At 30.9% G+C, this 19,959-nt stretch overlaps 2 protein-coding genes across 2 annotated transcripts; both read right to left on the minus strand.

Annotated features, from left to right (window-relative positions):
• Positions 1-1,087: 1,087 nt before the first annotated feature.
• LOC137811194 (secretory carrier-associated membrane protein 4) lies at positions 1,088-9,222 on the minus strand. Its single transcript, XM_068612832.1, has 12 exons — positions 8,709-9,222; positions 7,295-7,387; positions 7,142-7,204; positions 6,957-6,990; positions 6,738-6,860; positions 5,750-5,812; positions 5,567-5,660; positions 5,230-5,275; positions 5,076-5,143; positions 4,439-4,487; positions 3,650-3,715; positions 1,088-1,341 (listed from the first exon to the last, which is right to left on the minus strand). The coding sequence occupies exons 1-12, from the start codon at positions 8,763-8,765 to the stop codon at positions 1,309-1,311; spliced, it is 789 nt and encodes a 262-aa protein (XP_068468933.1). The 5' UTR covers positions 8,766-9,222; the 3' UTR covers positions 1,088-1,308.
• Positions 9,223-10,188: 966 nt separating this feature from the next.
• On the minus strand, positions 10,189-11,100 carry LOC137809305 (uncharacterized). Its single transcript, XM_068610435.1, has 2 exons — positions 10,479-11,100; positions 10,189-10,211 (listed from the first exon to the last, which is right to left on the minus strand). Exons 1-2 carry the CDS (start codon positions 11,098-11,100, stop codon positions 10,189-10,191), a joined length of 645 nt encoding a protein of 214 aa, XP_068466536.1.
• Positions 11,101-19,959: the final 8,859 nt, after the last annotated feature.

The following is a 19,959-nucleotide window of genomic DNA, read 5'->3' on the forward strand; positions in this document are numbered from 1 at the left end:
AAAGAGCAGACAAGTGAAGGTTTTAATAAACATGTAACAGTTTATAGCTAGCAATAGGAAGGTATATAAGCATGCTGATAAGAATCCAACTACTTGCTGTGTATTGCTAGCCATGTTATACCCAAACACACCATTAGTGGTACGAAAGTGAAAACAGATACTGCGATCACTTCAGTAATCTTACAGCTATAGAAACCATTAATAACGGACAATTCGTAATATGTGAGTGCTTTTTCCTTTTTAATGGAGGGCTATCATTTTCATGGCGCTTGTGAAATTTCTTTCTGCAACTCCTTAATTTTGTCTGCACCCCATAATTATTGAGTCCAAAAACACTCCATAATTATTGAATACTTAACACTTGTATATATGCATTCTGATTTTATAATTAAGTCACTTTCTGAATTCAGAAATAATTTCTTAGAAAAAGTTATAATAGCTTTCAAATTCTAAAATTTTGAAGTTGAATTCTGAATTATAAAATTTGATTAGAATTTTTTTAATTTCAAATGTAGAATTCGAAAAGGCAGATGTATGTTATACAGAAAATTTTACAATTAAAAATATAAATTCAACTTTTAAAATTTTATAATTCAAAGAATATTTTTTAAATTTAAAAATAACTCTTAAATTATAGGACTCAGAAGCTAATTTTTATAAGTATTAACATAACTTCCGAATTCTATAATGTAAAATACAAATTTACCTTTCAAGCTATATTAAACATCTATTCCACATTTCTTGGACTATTTTCTGTCAAATTCATATTAATTTTGTTCTCTTTATCTTTGTAGCTTACTGTCTCTATTGGTTCATATTGTAAAACATTTTACCTGGTTCATGCCATCAAAACCATCAAAGATGGTTTTTTCCACAAGTTCTCCCACAAAAGAGTTCACGACTGCTCTCATTCAACGAAAAAACTTAGGGGAGTGCAGGGACTTGGGAATATTTTTTTATTACATTGATGATAAAATAGATTTTTCACCTAAAGTATGGAAGTGCATGAAGAGATGACAGAGGAAGAAATGATAGAAGTGCAGGAATACAACTACGGTAATACTTCACAGGAAATTCCCTACATATCTAGCTATCGAAATTAAATTCTCTTTTTCACTGGAGGGAAATACATTACACAGTATAGTACAAGCTAAACCCTGGTACGGTCACTACAAAGAACACGACCAATATCACACACGAAGATATTGTATGAGAAAAATAAGAGGATACACAAAAAGAATATGCTAAGCCACACTGGGAAGTGACAGACACTATCAAAGCCGTCGGATCAAAATCCTGAGAACAGTCTCACTTATGCCCCCGGAAATACATGTATATTTTCTGCACACAAACGAAAAGGAAACAACCATGTTATACACACTTCATGGGCAAGTCAATGAAGCTGAAGTAAAAATATGCAGAAAAAGAAGTTACTACTGTCTTTAGCTAATTGTTGGCATAGTCCCTAGTTATAGCCAGAGATCGCAGTTAAAAGAAATAAAAATTGTAACCCCCCCAATGTTTCAAAACCAGACTAGATGAACAAACAGAGGTTAACCATTTTATATTCCAGTTTGGTTTTAAGTATATCCCCAAATCTCGTTATTTTCCCCTCATTAGGAGTTCTTAAATTCTCCTTTTAGAACACCATGATAATCAAACTACACATTTATACTCCCTCAATCCATCCTTTTGATAGCTCTTGTATTCAATCGAGTACAAAATATGAATTCATCTTAGAACATGGAGATCAAAATTTTGAACCAGTGAATAGAACTAAAATCATAACTAATACTCTTTTCACCAACAGCCCCCATACCCACCACCCAAAGTCACACTGAACAAGGCCACACACACCCCAACCAAACTAAACAAGGCCATTCCAGTCATCTATCATTTATTTAGCAATAACAAAAGTAAATGCCCACACTACTTTTTATAAATTAATGAAATTATTTAAACACATTTTATATCTGCATAATATAACATTTTCAAAGCATATCTATATTTTATTATTGAATAAATAACTTTAGTTATAATAGGATAGTTCAATTGATATAATTAATATCTCTAAAAAAGTTGAAGAAAAATGAATAAACAATTAATTTATATACTTTCACTAAAAAAATTAATTACAAACTATTTCTTCACTAAAATAAAAAAAATTTAATTGCCTAGTAACCTTTCATTCATTTTTACCTTGTAAGAGATTTGAGCTTTATAGGAAAATATAATTGTTGTTTACATACTGAGATAAATATTTCAAGACAATATTTCTCCCTATTTGATGGAGAGTCTATAGACACAACACAGCCATGAGACTAACCAATAATAATGGTTCTCTGTGATGATTGATTTCTTGACATTCAAAGTAAGTTATATATAAAGTTATAGTTCACTTTCACTACAATCAGTCACTCTTGGATAGATAATATAACAATAATGACGATAAAAACATTTTATTAAAAATGATTATATATTCAAATATATATATTTTATTTTAAAAATTAATATCTACATTTTTAGGAGAAAATATTTATACATAAACTAATCAAATTAAGTGAACATAATTTCTTTAAGTAATTGATTAAGAATATTTAGATTGTATCACCAATATTCTTCAATACTTGATATCTCCTACAAATATAATAACTGACTTTGATTCTTGAGTTAAGAACCATCAGAAATCAGCAACTCACTATTGATATTGATAAGTATTACATACAATTTACAAATAAATAATATATAAAAAATATGTATTTGCTAACATAAATCATGTATGTGTTTTTTTCCTGATATATTAGTCCCTTTTCAGTAAAAGGGCACTTTTATTATCATCATTCTTAATATCCTTCGACCTCAACTTTCTTGTATACATTGAGAAAATTCAAGTAAAGTTTGATTAAAATGCAAGATGAGTATACAACATTGATTTTGAAAGTGACATCACCTTTACTATTGATTAAATTTCACATTCAAACGTCTGTTTTAAATTAAAAATGGAGAGCAAATTACTAACGTAATTTTACTTACTATTTCAACATCATTAATTTTATAAAAATAAATAAATTTTATCAATGCAACCTCTGAATTATAATTATTTATCAATTTATAAAAATTGAAGAATAAAATAGTAATCAAATAGTCCACAATTTAATATATTTAAAAATACAATTTAATAATTTAAAAAATATGTGTATGTGTGTGTGTGTGTGTGTGTATATATATATATATATATATATATATATATATTGCATCAATTTTGTTTTGAGTGAAGTATTACATAGTATAGGATTAATACAAGTTTTAGTCTACATGTGAAGAAACTTTCAATCTAATAATAAGTTTAAGTTTAAGAGAACATGATTTAGTTGCAAGTTATTTAAGACTACTAAATTTTGATTAATTCTTAGCTTGAAAAATACGAGAGCATGAAACATGTATTATAATATAAAGGAATATATTTTAAATTATATAATATTAAATTTAAAATGCATGTAAAAATCAACGTGCCACGGTACTAGTTCATCATCTAAAGCAACCAACTCTCCAAAAAAATAGTCCGAAGATTTTGATTTCCATTATCTAGCCCATTTCTTAAGAATAGAAAAAAAGAAAAAGAATTCAAATCAGTGAAGATGTCCCTAACCTGAAGTACCCATAAGCTTAGAAGAGCCTCCAAGCAAAACAGACCGAATCCAATCAAATAGAAAATCTGCAAGATTACAAAACAAACATTGATTGCATCAAACAAGCACAGAGAAAAAGGATAAGAAACTTGATTTTTCCTACATTGTAGACCAGACATTCAAAATATCAAAGGGATAGGATTTTTCATTTTTCCGGCTACTTCAACAAGTTGATAAATGCGACCAAATGTTTTTCCACCTGCCCTTTGATAGTTCACGGCATCTAAACTGTTGTGTGAAAACATAATACAACAGCAAGCGCAGATTTTACCAAGTCTTACTGAAGCTGAGCAGCACTCAATCTATTTCAGTAAATATCCAATTCCCGCAAATTTTACATCCTGGTCCTCATTACTTCAATATTCTCCGACTCCACGTGACACTTAGTGCCATTAAATTGTACACGAGATCATAATTCTAAGGGAAGAAGGCGTATTCAACTTGAGAAGTTTAATAGCCTTCATGTATATTTACTTAATATTACGCATATGTAAATGCCTAATATTAAAATTTGGTAAGCAAATATTCCTTTCGGTAAAAGAAATGAGCAATGCATGAATAGAGATGTTTCTAATCATTATACAAAATATAATTTGAACAAAACACTTACCATATATATCAATTGCAACCTTAGAAAATAAAATGCTCATGGCTCATTAATATTAAGTTATGATATTCTAAAACATAGCTAACAATTTCACCCACCAAGAAAAATAGTTGCCAAAATGTGTACATAAAATACAACTTACCCCAACCAATACATGGTCTGAGAAGACATCAATTGCAGCAAGGATGCCCCTGCAATTTTAAATGAATTAATTCAAATGTACCTAAAAAGAAATATATTCGTGTATAATTTTAATACAATTACTAAAACATACGACTAAGGAAAAGGGTGACAGAAGAAAACTTTTTGATAAATTTATGAAGAATTTGATCCTTTTTAGAGCCCAGCAGTTTTTTCTTCCCCACTTCAATTTGAATGATATTACAAAATCCCAATAAACATATAAAAACACTATGATGTTCCATTGCTTGCCTACATAATGGAAAAAGTGGTCCAAACCTCCATAGAACTTACAAGATCCTATTACACTCATGAGCCGTATAAGGGCATTTCTTCCAAATAAGCTGAAAAAAAACTTTTGATTTCAAAACATCCAATTTTAGCAAACTTCCTCCATCATACAAAGAAAGAGTCTATGACTAGTACAAACCAGTGAAGTCTTGGAACACAAGTTTTTAAAATTTCCCTCCTTGGCATGTGACTTGGCTTTTAAACCATACTTTATTCAAAAAGTACACACACCCAATAGCAACCAGATAAAAGAAAAAAAAAACTTCATGAATTCAAGTGAACTGCGTAATACAATTTGTAGGACTTACGTCAATGATTTTCCATGAAAAACAACTGGAGGCGCGATTGCAGCAAATATGCAAAATGCAATATGAAGCTGCATCAAGCCAAAATAATAAAAGAATTAATAAGACACAAAATCGGTAGTGTGAAGCAAGTATAGTGTAATATAGATTAACATACCAAGTAAAGCATGAAAAACCAACCAAACTTCAGTGCACTATCCGTCCTGCATATCAGAGATAATCATGATCAAGAACCATTGCGCACAATCAACAGCTCATTCTAGTCAGATTATTTGAGAGAAATAATCCCTTTTTTAATACCAGCGGCATCCAGAGACAGATTTTAAAAACAAAGCAATTATATCCCGGGAAATCAATTTTTCACAAAAACACACTAAATTATGATGTCTCTCTTTGCCTTTAACAACAACTGTACTACACCTAAACCGTTTAGTGCTTAGGTGGTGCTAATATGCTTGTCAAGATAAGGACTAAGAAGGAACAACACAGCTTACCTCATAGCACGATAGAGAGGTCTGTACCAAAGAACATACGAAAGGGGAACACCAAGTAGAGCATATATCACCGCAAGGAAAAAAATTTTAACACCTGTACATTGTAAGCTTCGCATTAAGGTCCAAATCACATCAATAAACTAGATAGTTATAACCATTCCAAGTTTAGAAGAATGAGCTTACCGCCGCCTCTGATCCAACAGACAGTTACAGCTACTACATTAAAAACTAGGCAGAGAACAATTCCTGCCAAGATACCACATAATAAATGGAAGAAAAATAATTAGATACATATAAGTATAAAGGAGTGGAGGAGGGGAGGACGTGGAAAAAAAATAAGGAATCATACAGGGGATGTTTGTGTTAATTGTGTCTATATGAAGTTAAAAGTGTCTATAAACAAGGAATGAATTTAAAAAATTATTAATGAAGCTCTGGATGATCGCAATACAAAACACTGACCTAGCACCTCTATTTCTACTAAGTATATGTTTGGACTGATGGAAAGTAATAGAATACAGAGGAATAAAATGAAAAATCATGGAGTTCATGGCCTCCAATGGCTATTTTTTTCCCTCTAATTTGGGGGATGTGGTAAAGAACTAATTTATTTTTCTTAACCATCCCATTCACTTCCCACATTATGCAATGAAAATTTTCCTCCCATCATTTACAAAATATCCAATTCACAGTAAAGTATTTTTCAATGTAGTCAAAATCATGATTCAGATTGAAGAATTACATGATTACACAATTTCATAGCACCCTGTAAATCCTGGTTACAGGAAGAATTCAAAATTTGTAGATGGCTTCAATCAACACATAAAATTGCAAATATGTAGGAATGGACAGCCTATTACAAGTTGGGTTTCACAGGTCGGATTCTCGACTTATTAGGGAAATTAGAGAAAAACAGATCGTGTTCCCAGAGTATAATCTCGAGTTTAAATAAGTTGGTAATTTTCTTTCACTCTATACTATCTGTCATTAGATAATCTAAGTATAGCCCAAAGTTGATTACGAGAAAAACACTTATATTTGACAGAACTACAAGGAGTTACTAAATACTAAATAAAAGAAGACACATTAGAGTAAGTTATATTTCCCAGTAATATGCATGTAATCCACCACTCTTGTAATGAATAAATAGATAATATGTAAACAATCATACCTAACCAACTTGCAAAGGCCAAATATTGCAGCCTCTGAGCATGAACCGGTATCTCATTGGCAATATCATGGTGAATGATTGGGAAAAATGGAGGCCAATTCTTATCATCAAGAGGAACACCAGCTGATAAACATATTTTTGAAACAAGAAAACTATGTTATTGACTCAGCATAAATATAGACAATTGAAGGGCCAATATGGTGGGGTTTTGTCATTCACCTCTAGAAACAGCCTCTTCTCTTTTTTTTATTTCCTACAGATGCATTTTCAGAGGGTCACAAAATGAACAAAAAGTAAACTTGAAATTAACAGTGGCAGGAGCAAGACTTGTACATTCAATCAGTTAAGAGAATATAGGTATACCACTAATATCAACAAAAATAATGCTTAATTGTAAAATCTACCTTCTCTCTCCGTTTTAAATCTGCTTCCCAAGCTGCTAGCTCTTGACCTTTTTTCTTCGAGTCCTATAAAATATCATGGAGAATAAAATCAGCCCATCCAAAAAGAATCTTACAGTATTAAGAGAAAGTCTCTGAATTAGCAATGCCATTTACATTTGTAGTATCCAAAGGAATATCAACTGTAGCATCATGTCTTTGACCATAGCCCAGTGGTTCAGATGCTACTGGTGGACTCCGTGCACCATTCTGTAAGAACCAATAGAATGAAAAAGAACCCGCACCGTGAATTAAATCAAACAATAAAGCAGCAAATGTCAAGTCTTTCAAAACTAGAAAACTGCACAAGAGATGACAATTATAATGTCAACGTTATTTCACAAACGTGTTCTAAAATTAGACTTAAAGTTAGCACGTCAGAATTTACAAGGTCTTCAACTAGTTAAAAATCTCGTGTACACACACATGCAGCTAAATTAACTCTGAACTCATGCCCACATCAAGCCATCGGTTACATTCTGTTGTAAACGATAAACATTACATTAAGGCAATGTAGCAAGTGAAAGCAAACTAACATATAGCACCCTGCTAACTAAATGAAATGAATAATCACCAGATCTATCACACAACCACACTTTAGAGCAATATTTTTTAATATACAAATACACAATAACGATGTTATTAAACTTATATTCTTTTTTTATAAAAAAAAAAACTTATATTCTTTTCAGATAACTGGAATTTGAATAGTACATCTACAAGCCCACGACAAATTTTCTTCTATGATACATTGGTCCGAGGGACTTCACGGTTCACAAAAAATATGCTTAACACAGCAGATGAAGCATGTACAAATTCTACCAAACTACAATTCTTCATTTGACTTCAGCAAACTCAACACTTCATCTAGACTATGCTTGTCCTAATAATAGACTAGCACGCGGAGTAACCTGAGCAACTCAGTTGTGCGCACAACAGAGCAAACAAAAGAGAATATGCAACATCAATCATTTCAAACCAGAGTACCACTTATTGGCTAATTCCAATAATTAACTCACCCTTTCCAATTACGGATGTTCCAGATATTGAGCCATTGCAAAGAATAAAAACACAGTACTACAACTAACAGCTCAGCATCGGATAACCATTTCATTCATCGCACATTTTCCAATTCGCGGATTCACTCATTTAAGCATATCCGAAAACACCGTAACCGAAACACAAACCTACAAAATTCCAGATCCAAGTCCTCCACAGACATCTACACTAAGTCACTAAGTCCTGCACCGATTTCTCATGTCGGTGAGATTCAGAACACACGCTAGGATTCAGAACACACTCTTTCCAGTTAACCGCGTCCGCAGCCAAACAAAAAATCGAAACGAAAACATAACGACGCAAATCAACGACAGATCCAGATCAAACAACAAGTCACCTAAGCAGCTGTATGTTTTATACTAACACCGTGGAACAGAAATTTAGAGCGAAAAAACTGTTGGATCCGTTTGAGAAATCTTGTAAACAACTAAATATAGACATGGAGAGAGAGAGAGTGAGGAGATTAAATTACCGAGAAAGGATTGACTTCTTCCTCCTCAAACGGATTGGGATCGTGGTGGCGATTCATGGCGAGAACTTCGTTAGATCCGTGAAAACGTATCTAACAAGATACGTTGAGATTATAGCGGGTGCGTAAGGGAGTGAGACAGTGGTAGTGCGTGCGGTAAGAGACCGCACTTTTCTCGCTTTTTCTAGCTACCTGGCTTCTTTGCAACGCGGTATATAGTTTCGGAATGGGAAGAAAAACCAACTGAATTTGAATTTGAAAACATTGCCCCTTTATTGCTTCATATTTACCATTCGTGCCATTGCGTCGGTATACTGCTGCTTTCAGTGAGGTGTGCGAAGCGTGAACCTTAACAGAGTTCACGTGATTCGCGCGTGCAGATGTGGGGAATGTTGGTTGGGCAATTCCGCTGTGGAGTATGGTAACGGGTGGAGGCTACGTCAGTGGATTATTGCTCGTGCAAGCGGTGACTTCGTACCAACATTATCACTTTCTTTTAACCGACTTCACAAGTTATAAGTTCATTGCCATGTTTGTCTCGATTAAAAAGAACAAAAGACGGTTAACAAATTTGAAATTTGAAAAGCCACTGTATATTTTAAATTTGAATTTTGCATCATGTGTTTACTGATTTCTCTTTTGTTGTAAGAAATAAAGGAGCTTTTGCACACATCATTTCGAACAACTTTTTGTTCCATACATATTAAATATGGGTCACATGACATCATATGGATAACAAAAAGAACATGCATATCTCTTCCTTCATCACTTCAGTTTGTTCCATTTCAATAAATTAAACACAAAGAGTGGTTTTGGTTAATGAACTTGTTTCGATATGTTTGGTTTGGTTATGTAATAAATAAATCTAATTTTAATTTATTTGATAACTAAATTTTCCAAAGTTTTGAAAATGTAAGTCAATAAATTAATTAGTTTCAACACGCCAATATTAATGACTTTAACGTCGACAGTTTAGTTATGTTCATGAAAAAATATAATTTTTATAAATAAATAATTAAGAAACATAATTTTTATTTATTTATTTTTTCCTCAATTTATTTTTTTTGTTATTAGTTTAATGGTTGCTACTTTAGGTTGTTATTAGTTTTTTTTTTAGTGTGTTGTTTGGTTTTAAGTTTGAGTCTTCTTTGTATAGACTTTGCTTTTATGTACAATGTGTTTATATAATTTTACACTAGGGTGGGAGAATTTATTTAAAGGGGTAAATTAAAAAAGTTACTAATAAATAAAAATATTTTATCAAATTGTTTACCTGAAGCGGAAAGAGTCACATAATAATTATGTGTGAAAGCACTAAATAAAATTGTTCTTATGGTGATTTTCACGAGTGCACGTTTTTTAAATTACCACTAAAAATTGTTCACTGTGAGATTCAACTGGTATTTTAAAAACAAGTTTAGCATTGATTGGTGTTTCTCTAAGTCTTTAACCCGTGTTATGCACGGAAATGGCACATAAATAACTAAGGTTTATCGTATAATTGTACTGTTTTCAAATATTGTTAAAATTTAGCTGTAAATAACATTTTTTTTTCTTTTTTTTGTTACATTTTCATCTTCATTAAGAATTAGAATTTGTAATCTTCTTTCGTTCTAACTCTAGAAATATCTATATATAATTGTCTATGTGTAAAAACTAGACATGGAAGATATAAACCAACTTTGGTCAATGATTGACATTAGTTTCTATTGATTGTCATTGCAAAAAAATAACCTACTGGAAATTGTCTTCTCTGGAATTTGAATGGCATACCTGCATATAAAGGGATCAAATTCATTCTTGATATGAAGATTTTATCACCAATATTTGATCTTGTTAGGATTGTTGCACAAATAACATTTTTCTTCAAATCAATAACTTGCAACCTTGTTCCATTACAAAGACCATTGGCTTGATCAATATTTCTCAAAAGCATAATAGGCACACCAATTTTCAAATGAAGGTCATGATTTGGTATCCTTGAACATTTTATCTCATTTAAGAACTCAAACGTAAACCATTCACCTTCAATTTCCCGATCTTCATATGATTGGCAAGGTGTATCTGAGCTTAGATAAGTTATTTCTTTAGCACTTAACAAAGATAAAATAAAATCATTCACTTGCTCTACTGACTCAGTTATCGGACAAAGTATTGCTCCATCCTCGAAGTACCCAGGACACGTCATGTCAGTCAACAAGTTAGGATAAACAAAATTCACCAATGACAACAAAGGTGTTTTTGTCGCCTCAATCAATAGATCATGTGGAATTTCCACTACACACTCACCATTTTCATTCAAACCAATTCTGTCATTTCCAATATTGAGGATCCAATCAACAAATTCTTTGATATTGTCTGCACTTACATTAGATTTTGCATTGTTTAATCTCATGTTCTGAGAAAGTTTTAAGACTCGACAACTTAGCCACAAATGAGAAGAGTTGATTGTTGACTTCACAACATCATATCTTGATCCTTTTTTTTACAACTGGCAATATTTATCCGAAATCACCTCCTAAAACCACAATCTTCCATTGAAAGGTTTTTTACTATTTCCTTCATTAACTGTTCTCATAACATCTCTCAAAGTTCTGTCAAAGGCTTCAAAACACATTTGATTCATCATCGGTGCTTCATCCCAAATAATCAATTTCGTTTCAATCAAAAGTCTAGCATGATGGCTTCCTTGAGGTATAATGCAAGTTGATTCTTCATTTATTAGAATAGAAATGCAAAATCTATAATGTGTTGTCTTCGCTCCAGACAACAGTAAATAAGCGATTTCGCTTGATGCTACATTCAAAACAATCTTTCCTATACATCTAACTGCAACAGACAACGTTCTCCACATAAAAGTTTTTATAGTTCCACAATAACCATATAGAAAGAAGAAACCACTATTTTCATAAACAACTGATGATATGATCTCTTCATAAACATTCAAAGCCTGGAGCAAAAAGTAGTGAAAGAGTTGTGTAATGTGGTTTAGTTTGTAGTACCACTTCAATAGCCATTAAACATACCTTCGTTCCATATTGAAAGTTAATCTTATAAGCATGTTTGGTTGTTCTGTAAGATCCTAAATTGGATGTCGCACTAAACGATTGGATGGAATACACATGACCTTTACATATCTGACTCTGGAATTTATATATAAGTGTCCTCCTCACGAATGCATGGATTCGTACTCCCTGAAAAAACCCATATCAAATCATGTTCAAAAGCAACACATATAAAACATATGTGTATCAGAAGTTAGAGTTTTATGAAAAACTTACTTGTTCATCCAGTAGCACCATCTCCAGTGAAAAAGGGATTTTTTGTTTGGTGAAATCTTGCACACACCATAACCGTAAGACTCCAACAACCACATTCCATGACTCTTCTGTTGAATTGACGTCATCTAAAACATTGATTGTTTGATCTAATTTCAATATAGACATAATGTATAGAGAAAAAAGTTTTACTGAGAGAGCACAATACTGAAGTTCATTTAAATAGTGTCTACATTGCCTACCTATAGAGCACACCTTCAAATCCACTTCTTCTTACGCTTTCCATATTGAACTTTGAATGTGCCAACCAACTTTTAACACAATTAAGGTAAACCAAACACACAACTTTTTTAGAGCACACAATTCATAGCTACATCACATTGCCTACAATAAGTTTGTTATATAGTAAAACAATTTTGCACATACTTTTTAGACTATTGCATAAAATATTGATTAACGTGCACTGCTGTCCTAAACCTCATTCAAACAATGTTACGAATCCAGACAAAATTAGTGCAGTTTTTGTGATACTTCCCATAATCCACTTTTTATTTACCAGTCAATTTCGACAACGTTGGGGAAAGCCCAAACCAGACCTTTTGCTCTATCACTCAAAACTTCATAGGATTTGCAGCTTTGACAATTGGTTTACTTCATGCAAAACATCAGGTTGCATTATATACAGATGTGCAAACATTGATTAATGTGCACTGCTCTCATAAAAGCATAAACAATGTTATAAATGCAGCCAAAATGCAATCAGTTTTCTTTTTGTATTGATAGTTCTGGCAACATGTTCACTTCATAGGCAACATCATTTTGTATTATATTATGTGTTTATATAAGCTCTTATTGTACATTCACTTTTCATTAATCAGAACAATTGGAGCACCTTTCAATTGAAACTGAACTTTGAATTGGAAGACTGGGTTGACTGTTGTAAACATATCTTGCCTACAACACCCTATGATATAGATTTCTGAATGCAATTATGAACTTCATATAACTATAGAACAAATTTTTTTAAGCGTAGGATTCAATTGCAGGAAACAATAATTCTGCACATACTTTTGACACATTTGGGATGGCTTCTTCAACTTTATACATTATTGCATAAAACATTCATCAATGTGCATTGCTGTCATAATACAAACCCCATTCAAACAATGTTATAAATCAAGTCAAAGTTAGTGTTGTTTTTGTGATACTTTCCATAATGAAGTTTCTATTTGGTGCCACATGAATTTCCATAATTCACTTTCAATTTTTTTATGAGTGTGAGTTTAAATTGCAGCAAACATTTTTGTTAACATCATTCAAAAACTTGCTTATTTCAACATTGTCAACAAAATTTGGTCAAACCAATTGGAACACCATTCAGGTAATATGAAAGCACATTTTTTAATCTAGGGAATTGATCTTCTTGAATTGTGAACCTTGGTTGAATGCTCTGAATACATATTGCCTACAACACACATTTTTGGTATGGAATTATTAATTTTAGACAACACCCTATAACGTGCATTTAGAATTATACTTTATACTTAGGTTACATTTCCTACATTGTTATATATAGGCATTCAAACTTTAAGCTGCAGTACATTTTTTTTTAAGTCCACATTATATTGACATTCTACTCAAATAAATAGATTTTGTAAATTATTCAAATTTCTAAACAAATATAAATCATAAATTACTTAATAAATATAAATACTAAATTACTTAATATCCTACTTAATATAACATTTGTATAAATATTATAATGTCCTACTTAATATAACAAATAATCAGAAGATAATTAAATAATTTCAATAATTTATACGTTAAAGTATTCTTAAAAATATACACTATATTAATTTTAATTTGTAACCGTAAGTTCTAAAAATACTTTTAAATTATTATGTATATTATATTAATTTTATATGTATATTATATTAATTTTAATTTGTAACAATAAGTCCTTAAAATACTTTTAAATTAATATGTATGTGAAACTTGTAACGTAATATTTAAAATGAAACACATAATATAAGAAAACAAAACTAAACTTGTACTATTAAAATAAGCAGAACATTGTTTAAAATAAGCAAAACATTAAATTCACAAAAAAGATGTGCTTGGCAAATTACATTAAAAATTACATTGTTTTAAAGTGCTAACAACTCCATCGGGGATACATCACTATTAGCCTCAAATATCAACTTATCACCTTCACGAAGTGCATGGATCTGACAAAACTCTCTCCATCCATAACTAAATTTAACAGAAGGTTTGGAAGGTGTCCTTATGAGAATTTTGCACTTTACTTCACTTTTAGGTCCATGCAGGTGAGTATACTTTAAACTGCTTTCCCGAATGTAGCTGGCAAATGCAATAAGAAGATCCTGCAAACAAACACGTGTATAAATAATTGAATGAAGTAATATAAAGTAAAGATATTATGAAAAGAAAATTTATCAGGTGGTTTGAATTGCACTGATAGCGTGATAGTATGATAGTAAAATGAACATACGGACCATGAATGAGTGGGTCACGATTATGGATACGTTCATAAAATTTGTATACAAATGCATAATTTGATTTTCCCTTAAACACAATAAACTTAAAACAGCTATTTCCTACATAATAAAAATATACATCGTGATTTCCGCGAAGGCCATAAAATTCTTGTATATCGACCACCCTCCAGACAGCTCAAGCCGAACCAAATCCATATTGCACTTAACAATGTGTCTATTGTTATCGTCATCCACCAAAAATCAAGTATGACAAAGTTCATTGCCAAACTCTATGGCAAAGGCCTGATCAACTAAAGCATGATCCTTTACAAAAACAAAAAACATGTTACATCTTCATTAACAGTAATATGAAATTAAAAAGAAATAAAAGAAAGCATATCACGTCTAAGATGTGCATTGGGTGGAACTTTCCCTTAGATTCCATCATGAATAGTGTCATCCAAATTCGGAAAAGTTGGTACTAAAACAGAAAAACCCAAAAATCAGAAAAAATAAAATCAGCCAAAACCAAATAAATAGACTATTGAGAAGGAAAAAATATTAACATGCAGAGAAGTGTGAAAAAAAAACACCAAAAAATGAATGAGAAGTGTGCACATTGAAAAAATACAGAACAACAAAAATAAAATATGGCAAAACCCAAGAAACATACTATTGAGAAGGAAAAGATATTAACATGCAGAGAAGTGTAGATAAAATACCACAAAATGTATGAGAAGTGTGCACAGTGGAAAAATACAAAACAGGAAAAGTAAAATCAGACAAAACCCAAAAAATAGACTATTGAGAAAGGAAACATATTAAGATGAGAACTGTAGATAAAATACCACAAAATGTATAAGAAGTGTGCATTGTGGAAAAATACAAAATAGGAAAAGTAAAATCAGGCAAAACCCAAGAAATAGACTATTGAGAAGATAAACATATTAACATGCAGGGAAGTATAGATAAAATACCACAAAATGTATGACAAGTGTGCACAGTGAAAAAATACAAAACAGGACAAATAAAATCAAGCAAAACCCAAGAAACAAACTATTGAGAAGCAAAATATATTAGCATGTAGAGAACTTAATGAAAAGATAAAGGACAAAAATATGCATCGAAAAAAATTAAAAAAGGAAATACAAACAAACCTATTTGGTTGCATGGCCTTCCTTGTGAACAAAGGCAAGATGTGTGGACGTAGTTTGCCATAATAGAACGCTCCAAAAGAACAAAATAATTAGGGATTAGAATGCAAAACAAAAAACTCTTCAAAGGAAAAGAATAGGTTTAAATGAGATGTACCATCAGAAAGAAGATATCAATGAGATGTGCAGAGTGCATGTACAATCAGAATGAAGATAGCAATGAGAAATCATCATTGCACTTAATTAATGACTATGGAATTCGAAACAAACTATAAATATCTGAAGAGTAACCACTTAGGTGGAATAATAATAATAATAATAAATTAAAAAAATAATGATAATAATAAATTAAAAAAATAATAAACAAATAGAAACAAAATTACCTTCTCAAAGTCGGATCCAATGCGCAAAACTGGAAACAAAATGAGATGAACATAATAGCTTTTCTTATATCAAATGCAAAAAACTACAAGCCCAAAGTAAAGTGAGAATGAAATGTGATGAATAGAATGAAAGCCATATGCAGAAGAAAATAAACGAAAAGAGAAATACCTTCTCAAAGCCATATGAGGAAGAAAACTGGAACAAAATAGAGAGATCAAATGCACATTTCAAATATAATGCAAAATAGAATGCAGTGTTAGCAGAACAAAACAAGAAGCAAAAGAAAACTAGAAACGAAAGACCAAATACAGTGCGAGCAAAAGAAAACACAAAGCAACAATACGAACCTGCAAATGGAAAATGGAAGGCAGTGCCAATAGAAGAAATCTGAAACCCTAATACAAAACCCTAATTTTGGCAACAGAGGAAAACATTGGGGAGAAGAGGAATTGGGTCGATTTTTGAATTTGATCTCAACTAAATAAAAGAGCATTCGCTTTTGACACGTGTCCACCTTTGAGAGAAGTTGAATGAGAGAGCATCCGCTTTTGACACGTGTAAACCTTTCTTCTTTCAGTAATTTTCTTTTTCAATTTTTTTTTCAAAAAAACATGAGAAGAACACATGGAAAATGATTTTGTTTGTGCTACCTAGAATTGTAACAAGTATAGATTTTTAATGATTACATTGTCTATTGGAGGTAAAAGCGAAAGTAATATTGTTTCCAACAATAACTATTTTGTGTGCATTGTGTGCATTTATATGCATTGTGTGCATTTACTGAATTTTTTTTATAGTCATATTGGTAATGGTGGGTATATATTTTTACTCAAAATAATTTAATTTTATCATAGCATTTAGGGGTTTTAGTTGTTGAAAAATTGTATCCTTTGTCATTTTGGATTTTTTTTTCTAGTGTTTCTTTTTGTGTTCTCACATATTTTTTCTAAATTAGAAAATAATTTAGATAATGCCTATATATAAAGGTAATTTCTCATTATAATTGTTTTTATGTACATAAAGTTATTAATATTTTATTTTATTGTTTTATTTTGGATATTTCAATTATTTTCTATTTTTTTAAGTATTTACTAAATAACTAATTTTTCTTATCATTAATTGAAAACATTTTTTTATTTTATTTTTAATATTAATATACTGTCAATTCATAAAAAGTAGTTATCAATTTTAAATTTTAAATGTATAATAGTTTGTCAAACGTGGAACGAAAAAAATTATTTAAACGTGAAACAATTTATTAAACATGTAACATAGTGTAACATAGCATGTAGCAGGTAATATGTAGCAATTAACAATAATAGGTAGCAGGTAACATGTAATAGATAACACGTAACAGGTAACAGGTAACAACTAACAAATAACGAGTAATAAGTAGCAAGTAAAAGGTAGCAGATAATAGGTAACAAGTAACCGGTAGCAGGTAACAAGTAACAAGTAATAGGTGACAAGTATTAGGTAACAGGTAACAAGTAACAGGAAGCAGATAACAGGTAGTAGATAAAAGGTAGCGGGTAACATGTAGCAAATAACATGTAGCAAGTAACAAGTATTAGGTAACAAGTAATAGGAAACAAGTAACAAGTAACAAATAACAGGTAGCAAGTAGCAGATAACACGTTTTAAGTAGCAGACAACAGGTAACTGGTAGCATGTAACAAGTAGCAGGTAGCAGGTAGCAGGTAGCAAGTAGCATGTAGCAAGTAGTAGGTAGTAGGTAGCAAGTAACAAGCAGCGGGTAACACATTCCAAGTAACAGGTAGCAGGCAACAGGTACCAAGCAAGTAATAGGTAGCAGATAATAGTAGGTAGCAGATAATAGATAGCAAATAGCATATAGCATGTAGTAGGTTGTAAATAGTAGGCAACAGATAGTAGATAGCAAATAACAGGTAGCAAATAGTAGATAATAGGTAACAGTTAGTAGATAACAGCTAATAAATAATAGGTAGCATATAACAGGTAACATGTAATAGGTAGTAGGTAGGAGGTAGCTGATAGCTGATAGTTGGCAGCATGTAGCATGTAACAGGTAACAGGTAACAATAACAAGTAGCAGTAGCAGGTAGCAAGCAACAATACAAGTTGTATAAATTATGATTGTTTAATTGTCAATGTTCCTCATTATGATCAATCAATATAGGTAGAATATAGAGAAGCAAAATATCTCAAACTGTTAAATACAAATCATTCAGAATTTTGTAGGGGTACAAAGTTATCTTGAAGTCATTGTTGGTGTGGGTGTTGACTGGAAAGATGGATGTAGGTAGCAAGTAGCAGGTAGCAGGTAATAGATTATAGGTAAAAGGCAAAAGGTAGCAGGTAGTAGATAACAGATATCAGGTAGTAGGTAACAAGTAGCAAGTAGCATGTAACAGATAGCAGGTAAGAGGTAGCAGGTAGCAAGTAGCTGATACCTAATAGCAGGTAACATCAGCAGATATCAGATATCAGGTAACATCAGCAGATATCAGATATCAGGTAACATCAGCAGATATCAGATATCAGGTAACATCAGCAGATATCAGATATCAGGTAACAAATATCACGTAACAGGTAACAGGTAGCAAGTAGTAGGTAGCACCCTAACATGTAACAAGTAAAAAGTAGCACGTAGCAGGTAACTACATGTAGAAATTATGATTGTTTAATTGTTAATGCTCCTCATTCTGATCAATCAATATAAGAAGAAGATAGAGAAACAAAAAATAAGTATAATATCCCAAGTTGCTACTTAAATACAAATCATTCAGATTTTTGCACAGGTACAAAGTTATCTTGATGTCATTGTTGATGTGGGTGTCAACTGGTAAGATGAATGTGTTCCGAATAGGCCAGAGAATAGGAGAGATATAACTGTTTTCTTATTATTTTATTTTGTTTATTTTGTCATTTTATAATTACTTAAAACTAAAACAAACAAAAAAGTTAACATTAAATTTGAAAGAAACTATTTGAGAGACGCGCACTACATTTATTTGAAATGAATGAGTTAAATAAAACTTTGAATTGAAAGGTGGTTTGAAAAACACCTTTCAATTCAAAGCACACTATAAAACAAAACTTTGAGAGAAGTGTGATAAAAAGAGACTAAAAGAGAATAAAAAATAAAAAGAAAAAGAAACATAAGAAAATGAATGTAAACCATAAGGAAAGGGATTAGAAAATATATATTTTCTTAGGGTTTGTTACAGAAGTTTCACATCTTAATCTTCTTCTTTTTCTTTATATTATTATATTCATTTGTTTTAGTTTTACATTAGTAACAAATCAAAATTATGTTCATTATGTTATAAATTTGTATTTGTTTAATATATTTTGTATGATAACTAATTATAATTATTAAAATTGTATGTTGAAACTCATAGCTGATGAGAGAAAATGTTTCTATCTTATTTTTTATTTACAAAAAAATATAAATATAACAATAATAAAAATAAAAAATGCAGATATTTATATATTATATCTAATTTAATCTTATAAAATTATGAAATGACAAAATACTCAATTGTACTAATAAAATGATATATATTAAATAAGGATAGAATCGGGAAAAAAATTATGTACAACAAAAAACGATTATAAAGAAGAATCCTCTTTTTATATATATATATATATATGTATAGATTATATATTGATATTGATAATTACTTTTGTACGAAATGACAGTATATTAGTATTAAAAATAAAATAAAAACTAGTTTTCAATAATAATTAGTTATGTGTAAATACTTAAAAAATAAAAATAAAATGATTGAAATATCCAAAATAAAATATTAATAAGGACAAATTAGAAATAAATTTGTCTACATTAAAAATAGTTATAATGGGAAATCCCCTTTATATATACCACACATACATTAACATGTCTATATATCCGCATTTTTTATTTATATCATTTATATACATAGTGTTAATATGA

The sequence above is a fragment of the Phaseolus vulgaris genome, chromosome 2, assembly GCF_000499845.2.
Source record: "Phaseolus vulgaris cultivar G19833 chromosome 2, P. vulgaris v2.0, whole genome shotgun sequence".
Classification (NCBI taxonomy): domain Eukaryota; kingdom Viridiplantae; phylum Streptophyta; class Magnoliopsida; order Fabales; family Fabaceae; genus Phaseolus; species Phaseolus vulgaris.

Coding starts and splice junctions, on each gene's coding strand:
- LOC137809305 (XM_068610435.1), bottom strand. CDS start 11,100: ATGAGATTAAACAATGCAAAATCTAATGTAAGTGCAGACAATATCAAA. Junction 10,212..10,478: donor TTTGATCCCTTTATATGCAG/GTATGCCATTCA, acceptor ATTTGAAAACAG/TACAATTATACGATAAACCT.
- LOC137811194 (XM_068612832.1), bottom strand. CDS start 8,765: ATGAATCGCCACCACGATCCCAATCCGTTTGAGGAGGAAGAAGTCAAT. Junction 5,813..6,737: donor GGCCTTTGCAAGTTGGTTAG/GTATGATTGTTT, acceptor GTATCTTGGCAG/GAATTGTTCTCTGCCTAGTT. Junction 5,661..5,749: donor CTGTTGGATCAGAGGCGGCG/GTAAGCTCATTC, acceptor TACAATGTACAG/GTGTTAAAATTTTTTTCCTT.